Raw genomic sequence first — 26,657 nt, 5'->3', positions numbered from 1 at the left:
GAGGTAAAGCTTTGCTACGCAGAGCAAATTTATTGTTGTTGTTTAGCCGCTGGGTCACCAGGTGCGGGCTGCATAACCAGACACCATGTAAGTAACAACGTAGATGAAGGAGGCATAAACAGGAGCAATACAAGCTCATACGAGAACCACACCTTGTGAGTCCCAGAAAACAGTGGCCATCACCTTATCGGCCGATATCACTGTCTTCGCCTTCTTCGGAGCACATTCGCCAGGTGAAGTCCACTGTTTCGACTGTTCCTTGGTCTCTAGTGTATACCAGTGGATCCACGTTTCGTCAACGGCCACAAAACGGCGCAAAAACTCCTTCGGATTGCGTTTAAAGAGCGTCAAACACTGCTCTGAATTGGTCTCTCAGTTACGTTTGTTGTCTGCAGTAAGCAAACGCGGCACCCATCGCGCCGACAGCTTTCTTATCCCCAAAACTTCGTGCAGGATATAGCCCACGCGGTCTTTTGAGATGCCCACTGTATCGGCTATCTCGCGCACGTTCAATCGGCGGTCTTCCAATACGAGGTTGTGGATTTTGTTTATACTCCGTACTAGCCGTTTTTGGGGCACCTGGGCGTGACTCATCAAAAACGGATATGCGACCACGTTGAAATTCATTGAACCAATTTTTGACGGTCGCCATCGAAGGAGAAGAGTCACCATACACAGCATCCAAGCGCTCTTTGATTTCGGAGCGCGACATCCCTTCCAAAAATAGGAATAGGTACTGCTCTTTTTCCATTTCCTTAAAATTCACGAGCGTGCCAAATTCCACATGTGATTTTAAAAAAGCTTTCGATTGAAATTTTTTTTAGTAATATCGATAACCGATTTGGAACACCTCAGTCGTTGAGGCTATTTTTCGGACCACCCTCGCATGTTAGCCCGGAAAAAGTATCAGGAATTATTTAAAAATGGGCATAAAATTTCGATGGTAGTAAAATCCGCATCAGAATGGATGAATTTATTTACAGGGTGTGACGCGAATACGCGCACAAGTATATATTAAAGAACTAGAATAAACTAGGAACAATTAGCGAGATAGGCAAATAGATTGGTGACATTATGAATATAATTTGAATTGAATGCGCGCGCGCGCCACTTATCACGAACGAAGGGTCACATTGGACCGAACAGAGGCTGGCCACACTCTTCGGGCAAATCCCGCCTACTACGCATGTTGCCCAGTCATTTAATTTCTTGAACATATTATTGCTCTTACTTATACAAATATTTAACTGATTAACAGGACTACTAACATAAATTTGAACATCATCCGCATACATATGTATTTCACAGTCAGACAGAAAACTAGGTAAATCATTTACATACAAAGAGAATAACAAAGGACCAAGTACTGATCCCTGAGGTACTCCCCGTGTTAGCAATCTACAGCTAGACATGCGAGTGCCAGAGACAACTGCCTGTGACCTTCCACTTAGGTATGACTCAATAAATCGAGCTGCAGTATCAGAGAAATTAAAGAGATTTTTTAACTTAGAGCAGAGAATAGAGTTTACTGAGTTAAATGCTTTGCTATGGTCCAATAGAGTTAAAAACGTCACACAATTATTGTCTAGTTGCTTCCGAATATCTTCAACAATGTCCGTTATTGCACTAATACAGCTTCTTTTCTTCCTGAACCCAGATTGTTTTTGCGCCAGCAGGGAGTTATCTTCGAGATACCTCAACATCTGCTGCGCCATTAAATTTTCAAGCACCTTAGCAAGAAAGGGAAGGATTGAAATGGGTCTGTATTCCTTATTTGGTTTTTGAACTGGAATAATCTTTGCCTTTTTCCAAGTTGTGGGCATAGTCGAAGTAGTAATTGCACTATTGAAGATGTATGTTATATGTGGAAGAAGTAGCGGAGTAATAAGTTTTAAGAATTTGGGACTGACGTTATCTAAACCTTCAGCATTCGATTTAACTTTGAGGATTCCATTTAAAACATCACATTGATCGACGCACATAAAGCTAAAACTATTATCACAGCTAGATATATTGTTCAGGTACTGGTTATGAGTTGCTTCAGGTACATCGATTTGCGTAACCGATTGACAGAGATTCTCTACATCAATATAGTTATTGTTTGTTTGCCTGCACTTTCCAATTCCCAATTTTTTGAGTTCATTCCAGGTCTTTTTTGACGAGGTGGCATTCTCAAGTTTTAGTTTGAATATTTCACCCTTGGCAACCTTTATAAGTTTTGTAACTCTGCACCTTAAATTTTTATACTTAGTACAAAAATGGTCAGTCTTATACCGCTTCCATTTCCTGTACGCGATATCTCGTTGATGTATCAGTTCTTTTATATCATTATTAAACCACAGGTTTTGCCTTGGTTTAATAACTTTTATTTTGACAGGTACACATTTGTTAAACATATTTATTACGTTAGTATTTAAGACATTTAATTGAGACTCAACACTTGTACATTGATAAATAGGAGACCAGTTACACATACTATATTCGCTCTGGATAACCAAAGCATTAATGCCTTTATAATCCCTAAAGCTGAACGAGTTAACATTATGGGTCAAAGATACGTCATAAGTCAAGAATATAAGGTCTTGTTTCGAGAAAACTGGTGCTGCGACCTGGTCATATAATAGAATTAAACTAGGGTCATTTACGAAGAACAAGTCAAGAAGGGTATCAGTGGAGTCAGTGAAGTGAGTAGGCATTGATTTATTGACAGCATAAAGGCCCAAAGCCTCGAAGCTATCTATTAGGTGGTTCTCATTAAGGACGTTACTGTTAAAGTCGCCTGCAAGTATAATGTCAGTGTAGGCAGTAGATATCTCACGAATAGTGTCTATCAAAGGTGCGTATTCAATTGTTCGGTTAGGTCGGTAAATGCAGCCGATGAGGGATTTTGTTTCCTTTGAAATACTATTTACCTCCAAAAATATATATTCGATGGGACTATCGTTTGGCTGTTTACACTTGACCTCACAGTTTAGACTGCTGCTGACATATATAGCCACTCCACCAGCGTTCCAAATTCGTTCAGAACGAAAAACATTATAACCATCACAATTAACCAATAAATCAGACTGCTCAGACATAAACCACGTTTCAGATACACATATTACATCTACGTTAGACTTCACGAACAGATACCTAAACTCATCAATTTTTCTTAAGAGACTCTGTGCATTAATATGAACCACTTTTAAGCCCTGTTTATAATTAGTTAAGTCTCTTAAAATGCTACCAGTCATGGAACCCCCTACATTATCCCACATAATTTGGGACATACCATTCATGAGGCGCAAACTCAGTGTAACAAAAGACATTAAACATTAAACAATTACTTATATACTGATACAATTTAATGAATAACCTAACAATTAAATGAACATTAAGAGTACGAATAAAATTAAGAGCGAAAGCTCTCCGATTGTGCAGGTCCATCTTCCAAGGCTAGTGTGGGGAGTAGTGAAGAGCGGGAGGAGGAGAGAGGAGGTTCGTTATCGCACATCACGTTTAGCTCTTCAATGCGCTCTATGCATCGCACATTCTCGCTCCCATTACAGCGAACATGAACAAGGCCACGTCGGGTAAAAACTGCAGTCAAAAACTTGTGTTTTTTTAATCGCATTGCTTCTTTGAAGATGATGTAATTTTCTCTTAAAAGCTGCTCATTAACATAGATCGGAGCATCAGAGTCGATACCCACGTGCTTTAGGCTCAGTTGCATTTTATTTTCTCGCCGGTGCGCTGCAATTATTTTCAGTAGCCCAATCTTTTCTCGCAAGTTATCCAACTTAACAATAATGACCGGGTCGACATTTGTTCTTTGTGTTTTACGGGCCCGGAAAATGTCCCGAACCCGCGGTGGCGGAGTTATGTGCAGTGAAAAACACAGAGTATGAAAAAGTGTTTTTAGGTTTTCACCCTCAGCATATGGGATTCTATGTATGCGAAGGTCAAGCGCATTGTTAGCCGCTTTGTGAGCAGCCAGTTTAGCCTCCACACCTCCCACTCTCTCTTTGACCACCCGCATGTCTGCTACCTCCTGGCTGAGACGGTCAACAAGAATACTCAGCTGTTCCCGCTGCGAGCGCAGATCAACTACTTCCCGCTCCAGGCGAGATACCCGCTCTCCAGTTTGCTTCACCTCACCTGCAATGGAATCTGTCCGAGAGAATACTAAGTATGCGTTTCTCCGTTTCCCATACGAAGGCCGTAATCTCATCCGTCTGCTCCTGGAAGCGCACCTTAAGCAGATCCAGAATCTGGGACGGTTCCAGCGTTGCTGCGTAGGCGTTTGGATGCAGTGGACGTAGACATCTTCGGCAGTTTCTTTTGTAGTGTTGTTGAGTGTAGCGATTTTGCTGTGTTAGTGTATCGGTTTCGGTGTATTTGTTTTGTGGTGAGTTAATAAGTGTCTATGTACGAGAATATGTGTGTCAAAGCGAACTTTCACAATTTGTAATTAATAACTTGATTCACTTTTACAGATTGATTTAATTGCAGTTTTCCAAATTATAAGGAATACGCAGGTACTTAAGGGGATATATACCTTTTTTTAAAAAAAAAAACGAAAAATTTTTTTTTGCTGAGTCCTAAAGTATATCCCCTAGAGAACATTTTCCCAAATTTTCATAGAGATCCGAATAATAGTTCGATTGGAAAACAGCGTTTAGAGGCGCGACTTCAATAGTTGCATATACTCAACGTAAATTTTTGAATGCGATTATCTCAAAGTCGTGTTTTTCCAAAAGTGCTTTTGCGGTGACCGCGATTGCACATAAACTATTTGATTGATCTTCTTCATTTTTTTTTTAATTATTCGTAATGATTGTGCCGAGTTCGTGAATGATTCAGTTTTGCAGATTGCATTTTGATTTTGCAGATCAGAATTTTTTAATAAAATTTTTAGAACTCGAAAAATCAACTTTTTGGAAAAATCGTTACTGTATGCAGAAAAAACCAAATATTCTTGAAAATAATCGTTCACGAACTGGATATAATACTATACTAATAGAATTTTTTTGGTTTTTTTATTTCACTTGACCTGCTGGACTTCCATCGTGGTCACCGCAAGCCGCTATAAAAAAAAGGGTTCCGAGAGAATTGCCATAACTTCGTAAATTATTTATATTTTTTCAAGAACAAACGCTTGTTGTTTCGATGAAAACATGTACTATCAATAAATAATAACTTCAGTGTCATAAAATAATTGCTACACACCTGAAAAAAAATCGAAAGTTCCCTCAATTTTTTCGCTCAAAAAGGTATATAACCCCTTAAGGTGTTGATAAATGAAACCAAGTAATTTATATTAATTGTTTTGTTTTAATAGGTAAAAACAACAGCGGAGCGATACAAAGCACAACCGATCGATCTTTCTTCTTCTTTCGAGTCCGTATCTCTGCTGACTTTCGAGTCCGAACTTCTCCGAGCTGACTCTCGACTCCAACAAACTTCTCTGAGCTGACTTTCGAGTCCAAAAATGTCTCACTGCTGACTTTCGAGAACTATCGGCATCTCCCTACCAGACAGCCGCAATCGGGACGAGGAGGACGAATCGGAACCGCAGCGTACCCCAGAATCGAGACACGGCATGAAATTATTAAGAATTGTACCTTTTAAGTAAATAAACATTAAGATACGACGCACGTCGCGCAAAACCCCGAAAAGTTCTCCGTGTTCTTATTTCGAGTGCATTTCAGACTTAAAGCCGCCCCCCTCCAACATTTGGTCCTTCGAGCTGGATTTCATCCACCAGCAGCTCCGGTGGCTTTAACACCGCACCAGATAAGTCCATTACATTATTGCTGCCGGTCATACAGTTAGATTTTGCGAAACTCAATTCGTTTTAACTTCTCTGTATGATTATTGTCTAAATCCAAGTCCGATTGATCCGACACACGGCAGCATAATAACTTCCAATTCCAAATTCAAAATAATTCGGTTTCCAAATTTTCTACATTTGTGTCAAATTTCTGTGCCAAAATCCAAAAGTGTGTTTAAATAAATGCAATAGCCACAGTGAGAATTTAATTCCAATAGTTCTCAATTCCTCTTCGTTAACTGTGTTCCCGCTAGCATTTATTTACATTTACATACATATTCAATACAGTCCACTCCATAAGACTACGATCGCTGTCAACATTGACATTTCCCCAATTCGAGAAATTATATCCAAATAATTTCTATACTAGATCTACGGGTTCCGAAATTCATAAAGTGTTTGTTTCAATAAATGCCTAAGCCACAGTGAAACTTTCAGTTCCGAATTGTTCTAAATTCCTTTATGTTCGCTGTGTTCCGCTTGCATTTATTTACATTTATATATGTACGTACGTACATATATTTTGCAATACAGTCCACACTACTGATCTTCAACTACTTCGACTTCTGAGTATATGTATAATAAATCTAAAAAAAAACATAATATATAATTACAGTCCACAGCTCCTATAAATAAATATATTCACCGCAACGCCAACTTCATTTGTATATTTATTTATTTACTCCCTCGCTCTATCCTGAGCTGAGCTTCACCCAAGTATTTACATACATACATAATCGTCTGCATACGACGCTCCGATATTTGTCAATTTTTCGGCCTCTCCTTCTCTCCGCTATTTTGCACTTGCATACGGCAAGTGCACAAATAGACACACACACGTATTGGTTCCGAAATACAGCACCGGTCAATCACATAAGTCCAGATAAATAAAATAATTTTAAATTATTTTATATTAAAATTCCAACTAACGAATTAAGTTAGAAATCCAAGTGCGCTTCCGTATCCGCATTAGTGTGACCGTATATTATTCGCTGCTGACCGGAATTATTGTATTAATTTGCATATTTCCGTTTTAAATTCCAAAGGGAAAAATTAAATTTTTCAAAAATAATTATTACGAGTCCGATTGGTTCCTAAATTCCCAATCAAACTTCGACCCATAAATTTTGAAATAAAATATATAGTACATTTTTGTAAAAAAAAAATATCCAAAATGGCTCCTTCAATTTTAGACAAATTTTCTTTGATCTGTGACCGTCTGAGTCACTTCGAGTCCAGAGTCTGCAATCCAGCAGCACCCACTCCATCCAAGTACACCTGCCAAATTCATCTCGACCAAGTCCGAGCGCTATGGGACAAGGTCGAGACAGAGTACGAAGCTTGTTCAGAGCTAATTTCAGTTGGCTTCGAGGGCGCTGCAGACACCTTGCCTACCCTTAAGGCAAAATACGACGACACCTATTCCATTTATGAACGGTGTGCCGCCAAGTTCATGGAACAGATCGATACGATCTCTGCTAAAGCAGCTCCAGTCCAACCTCTTGCGCCCCAAAATTCCTTTCCATCTGGCTGTCGGCTTCCTCCGTGCGAAACGGAAGTTTTCTCGGGCGATTATCTTCGCTGGCCGACTTTCCGGGACCTTTTCACAGCGGTCTATATCGACAATCCTACGCTGACCCCGGTAGAAAAGTTGTTCTATTTAAATGCCAAGACGAGTGGTGAAGCTCATTCCATAGTTTCAAATTCGCCACTGACCAACGACGGTTTCCGCTCAGCATGGAAAAACCTATCTGAGCGTTTCGAAAATAAACGCGCGCTGGTAAACAGCCAACTGAAAAAATTGTTGAACATTCAGTCCATTGAACGTGAGTCCTCGGCAGCCTTGAAGGAGCTTCAAAATACAATTCAAAATTGCCTCACATCCCTAACTCTGTCCGGCCTTCCTACGGATAATTGGGATTGTCTATTGGTTTATTTGTGCTCCACGAAGCTTCCAAAGCTGACGCTTTCCTTATGGGAGCAATCCTTAACAAATAAAACCGATATTCCGTCGTGGCTAGAACTCGATTCTTTCCTTACTGAGCGCCATAGAACTCTGGAAACCATCGATTCTCTCCAGCCTCCTACGATATGCCTCCGTTCGTCTAAACCGACAATCTCCAACCAGTCGCCACGAGTACTACAATCCTTTAGTACGCGGATTGTTCACTTATCCAAAAGATGCGATTTGTGTTCTGCAGAGAACCATCCAGTGCGCAAATGTCCACGCTTCCTCCAAATGACGATAGAAGATCGTACTTCATACATTGAGAAAAAGCAGTTGTGCTTAAATTGCTTTGCAAGCGGTCATCCACTCCATAATTGCACAAGCGCCCCCAGCTGTCTTACTTGTCACGGTCGGCATCACACATTGTTGCATCCAAGCAACACTTCATCCAGTGTTCCGAATCCTCGTGATGACGCACCACAAATTCCTGCACCCATCCAAAGGATTTCCTCGTTCTCCACACGAGTGACCACTTCTGCCGATTCCCCCAATTACTGGGTTCCATACGACGATAGCAAGAGCAGACGTTCCCGAGGTATTTTATCCTACCAATGCCGAGTCTGCCAAGGGAACCATCCTCTTCGGAAGTGCCACCGTTTTCTCCGGCTTGATGCGAAGAAACGGCTCCAGACAGTCACCACCATTCCGGAGGATCCTGTCGAAGTAGCGACCGATGCCAGTCGTGTGGACAGGATCACCACACCCTTCTACATGCCGACGAACTCTCAGCGTTATCCTACGCTTTCCAGAGCTAATACTTCCTGGTACTTTTGCTGCGTATCCTCGCAAGGGGGGGGGGGGGGAGAATGTTCACGCCAGAAAGGCGTTTAATTTCGGGAGCCAGTGTGATCCCGTACGCTCTCCCTTTCTCTCCCTCTTCCTCCGGACTTCCAGTCCCTAGAGCTTCTAATCCGCTCTCCCTAGCTTTAGTTTCGACTTTGTATTCAGTACCAATTTACCTTCTACAATAAAGACATCGACGCACGTCGCGCAAAACCCCGAAAAGTTCTCCGTGTTCTTATTTCGAGTGCATTTCAGACTTAAAGCCGCCCCCCTCCAACATACACTTTTACGGCATAATCTAGCGTTCTACTCTGGGACTGGGTAAATCTCTTACAGCAAACACGCCTGAACCAAATTAATTCCTGAAACGGACCATGGACGTCCCGCTAAGCTACCCGAGGACAGACAGACCGTCACAAGGGTATGCTCACTTACCAAACAAAATCTATGTAACGATTATGGATTTTTATGTGACCAGTTGTACCTTTTGTTTGCAGGAAAAACATGCGATTGGTATTGGAAGTTTCATCGAAACAATCAGAATTTCGATTGGAACATATTATGTGGCAAATTTAGGAAAATATTTGAAGGTATAGACACAGACTATGACATTTGGGAGGGAATGCGAAAACGCAAGCAAGGTGAAAAAGAAGTTTTTGAAGATTTCCCGGAAAATATGGAGCGATTGATTGATAGACTTCAAAACGGAGTTTCCGAAGTACAATTAGTTGAATTACTAGTTAGATAAGCGAAACCTAGTCTGCACCACGAGTAGCTGCATCATAAAATCTTAAATAGAGCACTTCTCCGATACGAAGTGCGCAGACCTGAACAGTGTTATAACAATCTCAGAACGTTCAAACCAAAACCGTATCGCTCATACGTTACAGAGTTAACTAACGAGGACGAGGAAACAGGTTCAATAAGAGTAGCGAAGGCGGTTAATCATATTCAACGCCGACATATCCCAACTTGTTGGAATTGTGACAAGCAAGGTCACAGATTCGACGATTGCATGGCTAAAAGAATTTATTTTGTTACGGTTGTGGACTTAAAGAAAAATAGATGTAAACCGACTTGTATAAACAGTAATCCGGGAAACCGACAAAAGGAAGCAACAAGGAGTTTCATCCGTAAAATCCGAAGTTGCAACATCAAACGCAACCCATTAGTTTCAGGAGACAGAAATTTCAAATCAGCCTGAGATTCATTATTCTTTCATTCCTTTGCATAAAAGGATACAAAATTAGAATAATAAGCGTAAGGAAATATTTAATAATGTAGATAGTATTCTAGATCTACTAGAAGATTAAGAGAGTTTTGGAAGAAAGTTCTTAAGGATCGGCAGAAACTTATTTTTGCTATAGTACTTAGTTCTGATCAAAGACTCAATACGGATATTTCTATATAGAGGGTTATAATTATAAGGCTTTATTAGATTCTGGAGCAATTATAAGCTGTGTAGGCGGACCTGCTGCTCAGAAATTTCTCAATAACAAAAACGTAAAAAATGCTCCGGCGTAATTCGCGCTGCGAACGGAACAGAAAGTAAAGTATTGTCAAAACTTACTAAATCTGTTAAGTATGGAGATAAGATAGACAATCTTTAATTACACAGGTACACAGCCAAAAATTTCCACGAACCATTTCAAGTTTTCCATGATATTTGGGTGCTCCTGAGTAAAAGTCCCATACAAAATTATTTTCCATCACCTACAGGTTCCGCGGTATACCTAAGAATACAAAAAACCGATGTTTGCCGACATTTTGAATTACGTGGCCTATATAATTGGACTTACCTTTATTATTTTCGGTAGGACCTACTCTCAATACATCACGGCACTACTAAAAAATAGTCCCAATCGTGGACCATTGCCCATGTCTTTGGAATTCGACGCCAAAGTTGAAACTCCCAAAATTTTCAACATTTCTGTGATGAAAAAACAATTCTCAGAATTAAATCTTATATGGAACTAATTTTAAATATTCATTGAATCTATTGTTCATTGTATTTTTTAATTTCGGTTTAAAGCGTTTTCATGAGGACATTTTATTGGATTTATTAAACAAATAAAACCGCTTTTTTGGTTTGATTATCTACTACTATTTTCTGTCAAAATTCAAATAAGTCAAGGCAACCTATAGAATGCGAGTAAAAAATCTAAATTTATATTATATATAAAAAGATACATATTTACTCGCATTCTATAGGTTGCCTTGACTTATTTGAATTTTGACAGAAAATAGTAGTAGTAGTAGTAAAGCCCAGAAACTACGGATCGCCCCTTGGATGAAATACAAAAAGTATGTGAGTTCCCACATTGAGCTAGCCCCCCAGCTCAATACTGAAACCGACATCGACTCCTCCACCTCCGCACTGGAAGAGGTACTTGTGACTGCAGCCAGAATCTCAACACCACAACAGACGGATGTGCAAAAGATCAAATTCAAAACGAACCAGCAAATTGAACAGCTTATCCAAGAAAAGAGGCGTCTGCGACGGGCGTGGCAAACCAATAGATCGCCATGCACAAAGCAACGTCTAAATGAAGCCACACGCAAACTAAGCCGGGCCCTGAAGCAAGATGCCGAAAAAGCACAATTAAGATATATTGAAAAACTCTCGCCAACCAGCACAAAGCATCCCTTATGGAGAGCTCACCCAAATTTAAGCTCACCGGCTGAAACCATCACCCCGATAAGAATGTCATCTGGTTGCTGGGCCCGCAGCGACAAAGACAGAGCCGAAACTTTTGCCTCACATCTCCAGGGCGTTTTCCAGCCGAACCCTGCTGCAAATCCATTTGATCTACCGCAAATCCACACTGAAACGGAATCTACTCCAGCATCATTTCGTCCGAACGAGATAACGAAGGTCATCAGGGAACTGAAGCCGAAAAAGGCTCCCGGCGTTGACCTAATAACTCAAAAAATGATAATTGAACTTCCGAATTGTGCTATTGAGGTCATCTGTAAAATCTTCAATGGGATCATAAGTCTCGGCCATTACCCAACAAAATGGAAAAAATCTATAATTATAATGATACCGAAGCCCGGAAAAGACCACACGATTCCGTCATCTTACCGACCAATAAGTCTACTATCATGCTTGTCCAAATTATTTGAAAAATGCCTACTAAAGCGCATAATCCCTTATCTGGGAGCTCACAACATTATCCCAGCTCATCAATTTGGCTTCAGAGAAAAACATGGAACTATCGAGCAAGTTAACAGAATAACATCAGAAATTCGCACAGCCTTCGAGCATCGAGAATATTGCAGCGCGATATTTCTCGACGTTTCTCAAGCATTCGACCGCGTCTGGCTCAACGGCCTCATGCACAAAATAAAAACACTCTTGCCGGTATACACACACAAATTACTTGAGTCGTATCTCTACAACAGAGTCTTCGCAGTGAGGTGCAACGCAACAACATCCGGCACCTATTCAATCGAAGCTGGAGTCCCACAAGGAAGTGCACTTGGGCCTACCCTATTTGTTCTATACACAGCGGATATCCCCACAAGCGACCAGCTAACATTATCCACTTTCGCTGATGACACTGCGATCCTCAGCCGTTCCAGATGCCCAGTCCGTGCAACAGCCCAGCTCGCCAACCACCTCAAGGTAGTCGAGAAGTGGCTATCTGATTGGCGTATTAAAATAAATGAACAAAAGTGTAAGCACATAACGTTCACCCTCAACAGACAAACATGCCCCCCGCTCTACCTGAACAGCACACTGATCCCCGAAGTCAACGTGGTAACGTACCTGGGCGTCCACCTGGACAGACGCCTAACATGGCGAAGACATATTGAATGCAAGAAACTTCATCTAAAACTAAAAGCCAGCAGCCTCCACTGGCTCATAAACTCCCGATCGCCCCTGTGTCTGGACTACAAGGTCCTGCTCTACAACTCCACACTAAAGCCAATATGGACGTATGGCTCCCAGCTCTGGGGGAACGCGTGCAGTACCAATGTAGACATCATACAGCGCGCCCAATCAAAAATCCTGAGAACTATCACTGGGGCACCATGGTATATTCGCAACGAAAACATCCACAGGGATCTCGGCATTCCTGCAGTTAAGAACGAAATAGAAAAACAAAAAGCGTCCTACAAGGAAAAACTCTCCACCCATCCAAATCCTTTAGCAAGGGACTTGATAAAAGTTTCCAGAAGAAGCCGCCTACTACGTAACGACCATCCAACCCAGCCATAATTATTCAGGGCCATTTACTCTGTACCAGTCTCATGACTGCTAGTTAGGTAGTATTGTAAGATTTGATACACTTATTGTTAGTCTCATAAGTGAGAAGATTCAATAAATAAAAGCAAAGCCTAAAAAAAAAAAAAAAAAAAAAAAAAAAGATGTTATTGAGGAATCAAATAGTGCTTGGAGCAGTAACTGTGTGTTAGTAAAAAAGGGTTAAAAAAATCGTCTGTGTCTTGACTCGAGAGAAGTAAATAAAGTCACGAAGCGAGACCCATAACGATGGCATCTTAAGTCGTTTACCGCCAGCTAAATTCATAAGTGGTATCGATATAAGCCTGCATACTGGCAGATACGGCTCGATGAAAATTCTAAGCAATACACGGCGTTTCCAATACCAAATAGACCCCTGTATCAATATAAAATGATGTTTTTTGTCTTTGTAACGCGGCTCAAACTCTTTGTCGTTTGATGGATCGAGTTATACCAGCCCATTTCAGGACTAGAGTGTTTTTATTTGGAAGACTTATTGGTTTTATTCGGGGACCATCAAAGACAGCAAATCCAAATTTTATATAAGAGAAATCATATATCTCGGCTTTATAATCGGAAATGGGCAAATAAAAACGAAAGCGATAATAGAATTTCTGCAACCAACTTTTATTAAGCAGTTGCGAAGATTTCTAGGCTTGGCCGGATGGTACCGACGGTTCGTAGAAAACTTAGCTTCCATTAGTTTTCCTTTGAAATCCTGAAAAAGAAGAGTTCACTTGAGTGGAACGAAGAAGCACAGATCAATTTTGAAACTTTGAAATCATGCCTTTCTGCTTCACCAATTCTTATAACACCTGATTTTTCTAAACAGGTTATTTCATTGTGCGACGCAAGCTCTTTTGGTATTGGTTGTGTTTTAGCTCAGGAGCGAGACGGAGTAAAACTCCCAGTTTCGTACTTGTCCGAAAAATTATCAAAAGTGCAACGTAACTACTCTGTTTCTGAATTAGAATGTCTCGCGGTAATTAAAGGAATTAAGGAATTCCGAGCGTACGAGTATATTGAAGGCCAGGATTTCCTAGTCATAACAGATCACGCAGCCCTTCAATGGTTGATGCGGCAGAAAGACTTGTTAGGAAGGTTAGTTTGATGGTCAATAAAGTAAAGAACGTTTACGTTTACCATAAAACATCGTAGCGGTTCTCAGAACGTCGTAGCACACACCTTATCTCGGCAGAACGATCCAGCTATTAGCGCATTTTTTCAAAACGGTACGATAGTTGATTTCGATTCTCCATATTTGAAATAAGCAGAATACTTGGATTTAATAGAATATATATCTACCAATCAGCCCAAATTTCCTGATTTACAAGTCAGAGATGGATATATATAGCGTTCCAGAAGTAATACTTTCTGATAATGGCAGTCAGTTTAAGTCAAGTTATTTTTAAGCTCTATTTAATAGTTTTAAAGTGCAGCAAAAACTTGCAGCGATATATTCTCCACAGGCTAACGCGAGCGAAAGACTTAATAGATCAGTGTTAGCCGCTGTAAGAGCTTAGGGAAAGATCACACCAATTGGGATGAAAACTTAGATGCTATTAGTGGATCTCTAAGAGCGTCTTTACACTTAAGCACCGGTTCATCGCCATACTTCCTGACTTTTGGTCAGAATATGATTCTTAGCGGCAAGGACCACAGTCTTTTGCGCAGTCTTAACTTATTAGCTGACGACTCTCGGTTATCCAAACCAGATGTTTTACAACTGCAGAGACGACGAGCTAAGTTAAACATAAACAGAGTACATGAGAAAATGCAAATATAAACAATCTATGAGCTCAATAGATAAATTTTAGAATCGGCGACTTAGTTTATGCTAGAAATTTCACGCAAAGCAATGCTAAAAAGAAATTTAGTTGCAAATTGGCACCCATGTTTCTCCCAGCCAGAGTTTATAAAAAAGGTAGTGTGTACTATTATGAGTTAGAAGATGAGAAAGGAAAGAAATAAGAAGTTTACCATTTAAAATATATGCAAAGTAAAAAGCAAGAGTTACTTTCAGATAAGGCTTCCTAGAAATAGTCTTGTCACCCTTATCTGTGGGTGTAGTGACCAGCTTACATTTACAGAAAATTTTCGACCCAACCTCGCACTTAAAATTATAGGAATTTTTCCATAGCGCAAATAGCTAGAGAATGGCTAAGACCAATCGCGATTGACAATGACCGTACGATTGCACAGTTAGTCGAAGAAAAGCTCAGAACCGCGGCTACCTGCAGTCAGCTTCCCAAAACCCAATTCATTATACCCTTGCAGGGTATTATAATTTCAGTCAGACGTTTGCAACGCAGTGAAGGAGACCTTTCCGACCCTATAAAGTATATATATTCTTGATCAGCATCAACAGCCGAGTTGATCTAGCCATGTCCGTCTGTCCGTCTGTCCGTCCGTCCGTCCGTCCGTCCGTCCGTCTGTCCGTCCGTCCGTCTGTCCGTCCGTCCGTCTGTCCGTCCGTCCCTCTGTCTGTCTGTCCGCCCGTCTGTCCGTTTCTACGCAAACTAGTCCCTCAGTTTTAAAGCTATCTGAATGAAACTTTGCATATAGTCTTCTATATACTCTCACTGCTATATATGTCGGAACGGGCCGGATCGGACGACTATATCATATAGCTGCCATACAAATGTTCGATAAATTTTTAGAAAAAAATTATAACTTTGCTGTTTTCAACATTTTTGCACCATTTTTTAGATATGGCAATATTATATTATTTCAGAATTTCGATAAAAATTTCATGAAAATCGGACGACTATATCTTATAGCTGCCATAGGAACGATCGGAAAATGAATAGGAAAAAAATTATAACTTCGTTGTTTTTCAACGTATTTTTATCTACTTTTAAATATGAGCTTCTTTTATTATTTCAGAATTTTTGTAAAAATTTTATGAAAATCGGAAAACTATATCATACAGCTGCCATATAAACGATCGGTAAATGTAGAGAAAATGTTAAGCTGGGAATGTAAAACTGTAACTGTCAAACTGTAAACATAATAAGTATAGGTAAAATGTAATGAAACTCTGTTTTGTGAGTGTTTTCAGTATTATCTATAATATAAACATCAAAACCAATCTGCAAGGGTATACAAACTTCGGCGTGCCGAAGTTAGCTTCCTTTCTTGTTTTCTGATAAAATCGCTTGGCAAACGTTTGTGTTTCTCGGCGCTGCCAAATTTAAATCAAAATTACACATGGTAATAAGATTTACTAACTGATTGATTAAACTGAAACCCAGCTATAACTTCCTCGTGTGAATTTCACAAATTCTCACGCATGACAACATAAACAAACCGTTACAAGGTATTACACGTTTAGACAAGTTAAATAACTGGGGTGACTTACACACCTGCTATCCTAATTGAAACACATTAACACAAGCCGGATACGCACAAAACCTAACCCTAAAAAATTCCTACGCATTATGCCTCATCCCTCCCTCCTTCACAAATTCTCACAAATTCCTTATATCTCATCCCTCCCTCCTTCACAAAATCCCACAAATTCCCATGCTTGAACACACACACCTTATCCTTTAACCCCTCCCAATCAGTTTCTCACGCTTAACAACATACAAAACTGCACATGATCGTGCATGCATCAAATAATGAGGGGGAGGATCTTACCCTAAACCCCTTCCCCCTAATAATTAATTGGTTTTTTATGCTAATTAGTCGTGCGCAGTCATACGTGACTAATGACCCCCCCACCCCCTGTGTAGTCATGCGTAGCTGGCCCAGAACCAGCATTAAATAACTACTGACGTCTGAGTGAAAAGTAAGAAAAAGGTGAAAGGTCACAGGAAAAGTGGCGTTATGACAGTTACGATTTGACTGCGCAGGCGAATAGAATTCGCTGGCTCGACTACGGTGGAATTAAATAATGGTTATATATAAAACGGCACGTGCAGGAAAATTCATTACAAACTCTCCGAACTTCTAAGTGTGCTTTTTCACACAAAGGCATGGGAATTCAAAATAAAGGAGAACTCTTGGAAACAATTATTTTTGGTTTTTTTGTTCCGAAATACTCCGGGTAAGCATTTTGTGAAAACGTGAGGTTCGAATCGAAAATAAATTGTCGCTTTCTAGCCGGATTATCCCAGCCATCCCGCTCCCGATCGGGCAGCGAAACCTTTTTTATTGAGAGCCAGTAAAACCCCAATTAAGTGGCGGCGGCAACGATCAACGTTTCCCGCCCCGTTCCGCCTTCTGGCCGGCCACGGCCTCTGGCCCACTTTACGCCCGTTTACATATATATTTGGAGTCTAAAGGGTAAAGGGTCCAGATTTTAATTTGTTAAAATACAATACATAATTTTTTTTTTGCTGAATCCTAAAGTATATCCCCTAGAGAACATTTTCCCAAATTTTCATAGAGATCCGAATAATAGTTCGATTGGAAAACAGCGTTTAGAGGCGCGACTTCAATAGTTGCATATACTCAACGTAAATTTTTGAATGCGATTATCTCAAAGTCGTGTTTTTCCAAAAGTGCTTTTGCGGTGACCGCGATCGCACATAAACTATTTGATTGATCTTCTTCATTTTTTTTTTTAAATTATTCGTAATGATTGTGCCGAGTTCGTGAATGATTCAGTTTTGCAGATTGCATTTTGATTTTGCAGATCAGAATTTTTTAATAAAATTTTTAGAACTCGAAAAATCAACTTTTTGGAAAAATCGTTACTGTATGCAGAAAAAACCAAATATTCTTGAAAATAATCGTTCACGAACTGGATATAATACTATACTAATAGAATTTTTTTGGTTTTTTTATTTCACTTGACCTGCTGGACTTCCATCGTGGTCACCGCAAGCCGCTATAAAAAAAAGGGTTCCGAGAGAATTGCCATAACTTCGTAAATTATTTATATTTTTTCAAGAACAAACGCTTGTTGTTTCGATGAAAACATGTACTATCAATAAATAATAACTTCAGTGTCATAAAATAATTGCTACACACCTGAAAAAAAATCGAAAGTTCCCTCAATTTTTTCGCTCAAAAAGGTATATAACCCCTTAAGGTGTTGATAAATGAAACCAAGTAATTTATATTAATTGTTTTGTTTTAATAGGTAAAAACAACAGCGGAGCGATACAAAGCACAACCGATCGATCTTTCTTCTTCTTTCGAGTCCGTATCTCTGCTGACTTTCGAGTCCGAACTTCTCCGAGCTGACTCTCGACTCCAACAAACTTCTCTGAGCTGACTTTCGAGTCCAAAAATGTCTCACTGCTGACTTTCGAGAACTATCGGCATCTCCCTACCAGACAGCCGCAATCGGGACGAGGAGGACGAATCGGAACCGCAGCGTACCCCAGAATCGAGACACGGCATGAAATTATTAAGAATTGTACCTTTTAAGTAAATAAACATTAAGATACGACGCACGTCGCGCAAAACCCCGAAAAGTTCTCCGTGTTCTTATTTCGAGTGCATTTCAGACTTAAAGCCGCCCCCCTCCAACATTTGGTCCTTCGAGCTGGATTTCATCCACCAGCAGCTCCGGTGGCTTTAACACCGCACCAAATAAGTCCATTACATTATGGCTGCCGGTCATACAGTTAGATTTTGCGAAACTCAATTCGTTTTAACTTCTCTGTATGATTATTGTCTAAATCCAAGTCCGATTGATCCGACACACGGCAGCATAATAACTTCCAATTCCAAATTCAAAATAATTCGGTTTCCAAATTTTCTACATTTGTGTCAAATTTCTGTGCCAAAATCCAAAAGTGTGTTTAAATAAATGCAATAGCCACAGTGAGAATTTAATTCCAATAGTTCTCAATTCCTCTTCGTTAACTGTGTTCCCGCTAGCATTTATTTACATTTACATACATATTCAATACAGTCCACTCCATAAGACTACGATCGCTGTCAACATTGACATTTCCCCAATTCGAGAAATTATATCCAAATTATTTCTATACTAGATCTACGGGTTCCGAAATTCATAGTGTTTGTTTCAATAAATGCCTAAGCCACAGTGAAACTTTCAGTTCCGAATTGTTCTAAATTCCTTTATGTTCGCTGTGTTCCGCTTGCATTTATTTACATTTATATATGTACGTACGTACATATATTTTGCAATACAGTCCACACTACTGATCTTCAACTACTTCGACTTCTGAGTATATGTATAATAAATCTAAAAAAAAAAACATAATATATAATTACAGTCCACAGCTCCTATAAATAAATATATTCACCGCAACGCCAACTTCATTTGTATATTTATTTATTTACTCCCTCGCTCTATCCTGAGCTGAGCTTCACCCAAGTATTTACATACATACATAATCGTCTGCATACGACGCTCCGATATTTGTCAATTTTTCGGCCTCTCCTTCTCTCCGCTATTTTACACTTGCATACGGCAAGTGCACAAATAGACACACACACGTATTGGTTCCGAAATACAGCACCGGTCAATCACATAAGTCCAGATAAATAAAATAATTTTAAATTATTTTATATTAAAATTCCAACTAACGAATTAAGTTAGAAATCCAAGTGCGCTTCCGTATCCGCATTAGTGTGACCGTATATTATTCGCTGCTGACCGGAATTATTGTATTAATTTGCATATTTCCGTTTTAAATTCCAAAGGGAAAAATTAAATTTTTCAAAAATAATTATTACGAGTCCGATTGGTTCCTAAATTCCCAATCAAACTTCGACCCATAAATTTTAAAATAAAATATATAGTACATTTTTGTAAAAAAAAAAATATCCAAAATGGCTCTTTCAATTTTAGACAAATTTTCTTTGATCTGTGACCGTCTGAGTCACTTCGAGTCCAGAGTCTGCAATCCAGCAGCACCCACTCCATCCAAGTACACCTGCCAAATTCATCTCGACCAAGTCCGAGCGCTATGGGACAAGGTCGAGACAGAGTACGAAGCTTGTTCAGAGCTAATTTCAGTTGGCTTCGAGGGCGCTGCAGACACCTTGCCTACCCTTAAGGCAAAATACGACGACACCTATTCCATTTATGAACGGTGTGCTGCCAAGTTCATGGAACAGATCGATACGATCTCTGCTAAAGCAGCTCCAGTCCAACCTCTTGCGCCCCAAAATTCCTTTCCATCTGGCTGTCGGCTTCCTCCGTGCGAAACGGAAGTTTTCTCGGGCGATTATCTTCGCTGGCCGACTTTCCGGGACCTTTTCACAGCGGTCTATATCGACAATCCTACGCTGACCCCTGTAGAAAAGTTGTTCTATTTAAATGCCAAGACGAGTGGTGAAGCTCATTCCATAGTTTCAAATTCGCCACTGACCAACGACGGTTTCCGCTCAGCATGGAAAAACCTATCTGAGCGTTTCGAAAATAAACGCGCGCTGGTAAACAGCCAACTGAAAAAATTGTTGAACATTCAGTCCATTGAACGTGAGTCCTCGGCAGCCTTGAAGGAGCTTCAAAATACAATTCAAAATTGCCTCACATCCCTAACTCTGTCCGGCCTTCCTACGGATAATTGGGATTGTCTATTGGTTTATTTGTGCTCCACGAAGCTTCCAAAGCTGACGCTTTCCTTATGGGAGCAATCCTTAACAAATAAAACCGATATTCCGTCGTGGCTAGAACTCGATTCTTTCCTTACTGAGCGCCATAGAACTCTGGAAACCATCGATTCTCTCCAGCCTCCTACGATATGCCTCCGTTCGTCTAAACCGACAATCTCCAACCAGTCGCCACGAGTACTACAATCCTTTAGTACGCGGATTGTTCACTTATCCAAAAGATGCGATTTGTGTTCTGCAGAGAACCATCCAGTGCGTAAATGTCCACGCTTCCTCCAAATGACGATAGAAGATCGTACTTCATACATTGAGAAAAAGCAGTTGTGCTTAAATTGCTTTGCAAGCGGTCATCCACTCCGTAATTGCACAAGCGCCCCCAGCTGTCTTACTTGTCACGGTCGGCATCACACATTGTTGCATCCAAGCAACACTTCATCCAGTGTTCCGAATCCTCGTGATGACGCACCACAAATTCCTGCACCCATCCAAAGGATTTCCTCGTTCTCCACACTAGTGACCACTTCTGCCGATTCCCCCAATTACTGGGTTCCATACGACGATAGCAAGAGCAGACGTTCCCGAGGTATTTTATCCTACCAATGCCGAGTCTGCCAAGGGAACCATCCTCTTCGGAAGTGCCACCGTTTTCTCCAGCTTGATGCGAAGAAACGGCTCCAGACAGTCACCACCATTCCGGAGGATCCTGTCGAAGTAGCGACCGATGCCAGTCGTGTGGACAGGATCACCACACCCTTCTACATGCCGACGAACGCTCAGCGTTATCCTACGCTTTCCAGAGCTAATACTTCCTGGTACTTTTGCTGCGTATCCTCGCAAGGGGGGGGGGGGGGGAGAGAATGTTCACGCCAGAAAGGCGTTTAATTTCGGGAGCCAGTGTGATCCCGTACGCTCTCCCTTTCTCTCCCTCTTCCTCCGGACTTCCAGTCCCTAGAACTTCTAATCCGCTCTCCCTAGCTTTAGTTTCGACTTTGTATTCAGTACCAATTTACCTTCTACAATAAAGACATCGACGCACGTCGCGCAAAACCCCGAAAAGTTCTCCGTGTTCTTATTTCGAGTGCATTTCAGACTTAAAGCCGCCCCCCTCCAACATACACTTTTACGGCATAATCTAGCGTTCTACTCTGGGACTGGGTAAATCTCTTACAGCAAACACGCCTGAACCAAATTAATTCCTGAAACGGACCATGGACGTCCCGCTAAGCTACCCGAGGACAGACAGACCGTCACAAGGGTATGCTCACTTACCAAACAAAATCTATGTAACGATTATGGATTTTTATGTGACCAGTTGTACCTTTTGTTTGCAGGAAAAACATGCGATTGGTATTGGAAGTTTCATCGAAACAATCAGAATTTCGATTGGAACATATTATGTGGCAAATTTAGGAAAATATTTGAAGGTATAGACACAGACTATGACATTTGGGAGGGAATGCGAAAACGCAAGCAAGGTGAAAAAGAAGTTTTTGAAGATTTCCCGGAAAATATGGAGCGATTGATTGATAGACTTCAAAACGGAGTTTCCGAAGTACAATTAGTTGAATTACTAGTTAGATAAGCGAAACCTAGTCTGCACCACGAGTAGCTGCATCTTAAAATCTTAAATAGAGCACTACTCCGATACGAAGTGCGCAGACCTGAACAGTGTTATAACAATCTCAGAACGTTCAAACCAAAACCGTATCGCTCATACGTTACAGAGTTAACTAACGAGGACGAGGAAACAGGTTCAATAAGAGTAGCGAAGGCGGTTAATCATATTCAACGCCGACATATCCCAACTTGTTGGAATTGTGACAAGCAAGGTCACAGATTCGACGATTGCATGGCTAAAAGAATTTATTTTGTTACGGTTGTGGACTTAAAGAAAAATATATGTAAACCGACTTGTATAAACAGTAATCCGGGAAACCGACAAAAGGAAGCAACAAGGAGTTTCATCCGTAAAATCCGAAGTTGCAACATCAAACGCAACCCATTAGTTTCAGGAGACAGAAATTTCAAATCAGCCTGAGATTCATTATTCTTTCATTCCTTTGCATAAAAGGATACAAAATTAGAATAATAAGCGTAAGGAAATATTTAATAATGTAGATAGTATTCTAGATCTACTAGAAGATTAAGAGAGTTTTGGAAGAAAGTTCTTAAGGATCGGCAGAAACTTATTTTTGCTATAGTACTTAGTTCTGATCAAAGACTCAATACGGATATTTCTATATAGAGGGTTATAATTATAAGGCTTTATTAGATTCTGGAGCAATTATAAGCTGTGTAGGCGGACCTGCTGCTCAGAAATTTCTCAATAACAAAAACGTAAAAAATGCTCCGGCGTAATTCGCGCTGAACGGAACAGAAAGTAAAGTATTGTCAAAACTTACTAAATCTGTTAAGTATGGAGATAAGATAGACAATCTTTAATTATTCATTTTTTTTTTTTTTTTTTTTTTCGCGCGGGGTCCCGCTTCCACCTCCCGCCCAACCGACCGAGGGGCGCAGACGTGTGACGTACGGCACGAATCGCGAACTAGATAGACGCGGTGAATTAAGGAAGATAAGAACGAGGAAACGTTACAAGAGAACAAAAATTAATAAGGGGAACAAAAATATATAATATAATAAAAATATAATATAATAAAAATAGTAATAATTAAGTAAAATCGCATGCAAAACAAATATAAAAAATATAAAATAATGTAACTAAATAATAACTACGATAAATAAATAAATAAAAACACATGCAAAGTAAATATAAAAAAAATATAATATAATGTAACTCAATAATAACTACGATAAATAAATAAGAACGCATGCAACATTAGACTACGGTGATACACTACGAGCTAACTCTACAAGTATTAAAGTTTTTAGTACAGAAGGGCTATCGCTACGAATTATAATGTCAGAGAGGCGGTTGTAATCCCTACATAAAACCCTAAAGGGTTCATGCACTTCAAACTCCCGCCTACAGTGATTTACTACTAAAGGAATAAGGGTTCTAGATGTTAGTCGGGGAACGTGGAAATTGAGCTGCCCTAAGAGAAAGGGGCTCTCAACATCACCGTTTATTAGGTTATGGAGGAATACGACACCAAGCATCGTTCTACGGTTAGCTAGGGAGGGTAAGTTAATTAATAGGAGTCTACTTGAATACGACGGTAGCCTCTCATCAGCATCCCAAGGTAGGCCACGGAGGGCGAAAAGTAAAAAGTTCTTTTGTACAGATTCAATACGGTTAATATGGATTCCGAATTGAGGACTCCAGACGCATGCACCATACTCCAATATAGGGCGAACTAACGAAGTAAAAAGGGTCTTCGTTATATAAGGGGAATCGAATTCCTTCGACCACCTCTTAATAAAACCGAGCATGCCTTTGGCTTTATTAACCATGCACGAAATATGTTCAGAGAACGAAAGTTTAGGGTCTAAGCGAACGCCTAAATCATCAACAAGAGATATTCTTTCAAGAGCGCAATCATTTAGCGTATAAGTGGCAAACTGGGGAGTGACACGTGAAAATGTCATCAGCTTGCATTTAGAGTTATTGAGATGTAATAAATTAGCACGACACCATGCTTGAAAGTTATTAAGATCCGATTGCAGGTATGACTGGCAAGAGCAGTCCTTATACTGCACGCATAGCTTAACGTCATCAGCGTACATAAGTACTCTAGAATTCGTTAGAACCAGCGGGAGGTCATTGATAAACAATGTAAATAGCAGCGGGCCGAGGTGGCTACCCTGTGGGACGCCAGAGGTGACTCTGAGGAATTTGGATAGAGCATTTTTAAACAGAACCTTTTGAGTTCTGTTACTCAAATAGCTCAAAATCCATTTAAGAAGATCGACAGGAAACCCGATTAAGTCAAGCTTCCTTACAAGAAGAGAGTGATTAACCGAGTCAAAAGCTTTACTGAAGTCTGTGTAAATCACGTCGGTTTGAAAGTTACGTTGGAAACCTCTAATAACGAAAGAGGTGAGTTCCAGGAGATTTGTAGTGGTCGATCTTCGCCTCATAAAACCATGCTGACATGGTAAAATTACGGATCTGCATAAATGCTGCAAGTGGGGAGTAATTACATTCTCGAAAAGTTTTGGAATTGCCGACAACTTAGAGATTCCTCTATAGTTGCTGGCGTCCGATTTGCTACCTTTTTTGTGGAGAGGAATGATAAATGATTCCTTCCAAATAAGGGGAAATTCTGAGGTTTCTAAAGATAAGGTAAACAATTTCAGAAGGGGATTGCACAGAGCTCCGGCACAATACCTGAGCACGCAGCCTGGTATTCCATCGGGACCCGGTGAGTAAACTGGTTTTACACGATGAAGATCCGAACTAAGGGAGCTTTCGGTTAAAATAGGACTGAAAATTAGGTTCGACTTGGGCAAATCAAAAGAGTAAGTCTGATCTAAGCTATTCGAGCAACAATACGTAGTTTTGAAAAACTCGGCAAAGAGATCGGCGATGGCCTGATCAGAGTTTGCTGTAGCGTTCTTGAACGAAAGCGCTGAAGGATGTAAATTGGGTTTTCGCTTAGTGTTAACAAAGTTATAAAACTGTTTCGGGTCCTGCGTGAACTGAACCTTACAGCGAGTTAAATAACTTTTATAACATTGCGCATGAGGTGAGGCTGTCTGTAATTCTTGGGGCTCACGTGGCTGCACTTTCCTGCTTTGGGCAGGAAGACAATCCGAGAGGTCCTCCATTGGATAGGGACATAGCCGTGCTTAAACAAGCTGTATATATTGCGTAGAGCCATGGGGTGATCACTTCCTTGGTCGCCTGCAGCATGACTGGGAATATTCCATCTAGTCCTGGTGCTTTTATCCTCGCAAAGGAGTCTATAGCCCAGTGGATTCTACTAGAGGATATTAGATCTTTTGGGAGATGCTCTACTCCAGTTGCAAGGTCCTGGTGCTTATTTGCATCGGGTACCTCAGTGCATCCTGGGAAATGCGCATGCAGTAGTGCTTTTAGGGCCTCTTCGCTGCCCTCAGTCCACTGTCCATCGTCGCGTTTGAGCTGACGGAGTCTAGCCGTTTCCGGGGCATTCTCTATATTGGAGCAGAAGTTTCTCTGCGCCTTGCGTATTTCCTTCTTGTAGTCCCTTAGTAGGACTTTGTATTCCTCATTGATAATATCATCGATTTTGAAGAATTTTTTGAGTTTGTTGGGTCGCAGTGAAAGGTCCTTATTTCACCAGGGTGGCCTGGTCCTCTTTCTCGTGTCCGATATAGGGCATGATGCGCGGATTCTACTATGCCCGGAGAGATCGCGAGTCGTGTCGCGATAGTCCCCTTGAACTTTCCCCAGTTAGTATTCCGGGGGTTCCTGAAGACTGATTGATTTGGAGAGTGTTCGAATGCGTATTGGAACCGTATGTACTTGTGATCTGAGAAGGATGGTCTCTTAAGGACTGTCTATTCTGATACCAAAGTACCTTGTTCCCTTATAAGAGCAAGATCTGGCACGTTTGAGGAGGTGGGACCTACAAAGGTGTGTTTCTTCCCCACGTTTGCTATACTCAGGTTGGTTGAGAGTATAAAGTCTAAGAGGGACTCACCTCTGTCGTTTATGTCGGGGCTCCCCCATACGCAGTGGTGCGCGTTGGCGTCTGCACCCACGAGCAGTTGCTGGTCTTTCGGGCTGGCTTCTACCAAGCTCATGAATTCTTCTGGTGGGACCGTCCTGTCGTGTGCCATGTAGCAGGAAGCTACCAAAAGGCGCTTTTTCCCGCTCTCTAGCATCACCACGGCCAGGTGCTGTAATCAGACATAAGGTTAGCGTGTAGACCCTTCCGTACAAGTACGGCGGTTATATTCCTGCTTACCGTTGGTGGATGGAGCAAATTGTAATTTGCGGACTTCAGTCCGGCGATGGCATTGCCTGAGGCGATCCATGGCTCCTGGACCAAAGCTGTGTCGGCGGATCCTTGCTCCATGGCTATGAGAAGTTCCGCTGACGTGATCTTGCTCTTATTGATGTTGAGCTGCAGCACCCTGAGTGTCATGGGTACTGGGCTCACCTCCATTCGACGGTTTGACTACTACGGTCAGGTCACCGTCCTCTCCTTCGTCGGACTCATCCAGCGTCATTTCCCGGTCGGCATCCACGATGGTTTCCAGACCTAGGTCCTTCTCCACCACATCTGCCTTCAGGGTGTGAGCATCCTTATCCCCAGGGTGGCGCTTTTTGAGGCGCAGGTATACGCTACCCATGTCCCACGCCATCT

The 26,657-nt window shown here is 40.9% G+C and overlaps 1 protein-coding gene across 1 annotated transcript in view; it reads right to left on the bottom strand.

The window, feature by feature from the left end:
• The window catches only part of LOC121503245 (uncharacterized), a 32,476-nt gene extending 6,041 nt beyond the window's left edge, over positions 1-26,435 (bottom strand). Inside the window, exons 1-4 of the mRNA XM_070286193.1 lie at positions 26,337-26,435; positions 26,050-26,187; positions 4,197-4,406; positions 153-324 (exon numbers count right to left, since the gene is read on the bottom strand). Of these exons, the coding sequence (XP_070142294.1) occupies positions 153-324; positions 4,197-4,406; positions 26,050-26,187; positions 26,337-26,435 (619 nt within the window). The remainder of the gene's footprint in view (positions 1-152; positions 325-4,196; positions 4,407-26,049; positions 26,188-26,336) is intronic.
• Between the last annotated feature and the right edge of the window lie 222 nt (positions 26,436-26,657).

The sequence above is a fragment of the Drosophila kikkawai genome, chromosome 2L (genome assembly GCF_030179895.1).
Source record: "Drosophila kikkawai strain 14028-0561.14 chromosome 2L, DkikHiC1v2, whole genome shotgun sequence".
In the NCBI taxonomy this organism is placed as follows: Eukaryota; Metazoa; Arthropoda; class Insecta; order Diptera; family Drosophilidae; genus Drosophila; species Drosophila kikkawai.
This window is presented reverse-complemented; position numbering and strand designations above follow the sequence as displayed.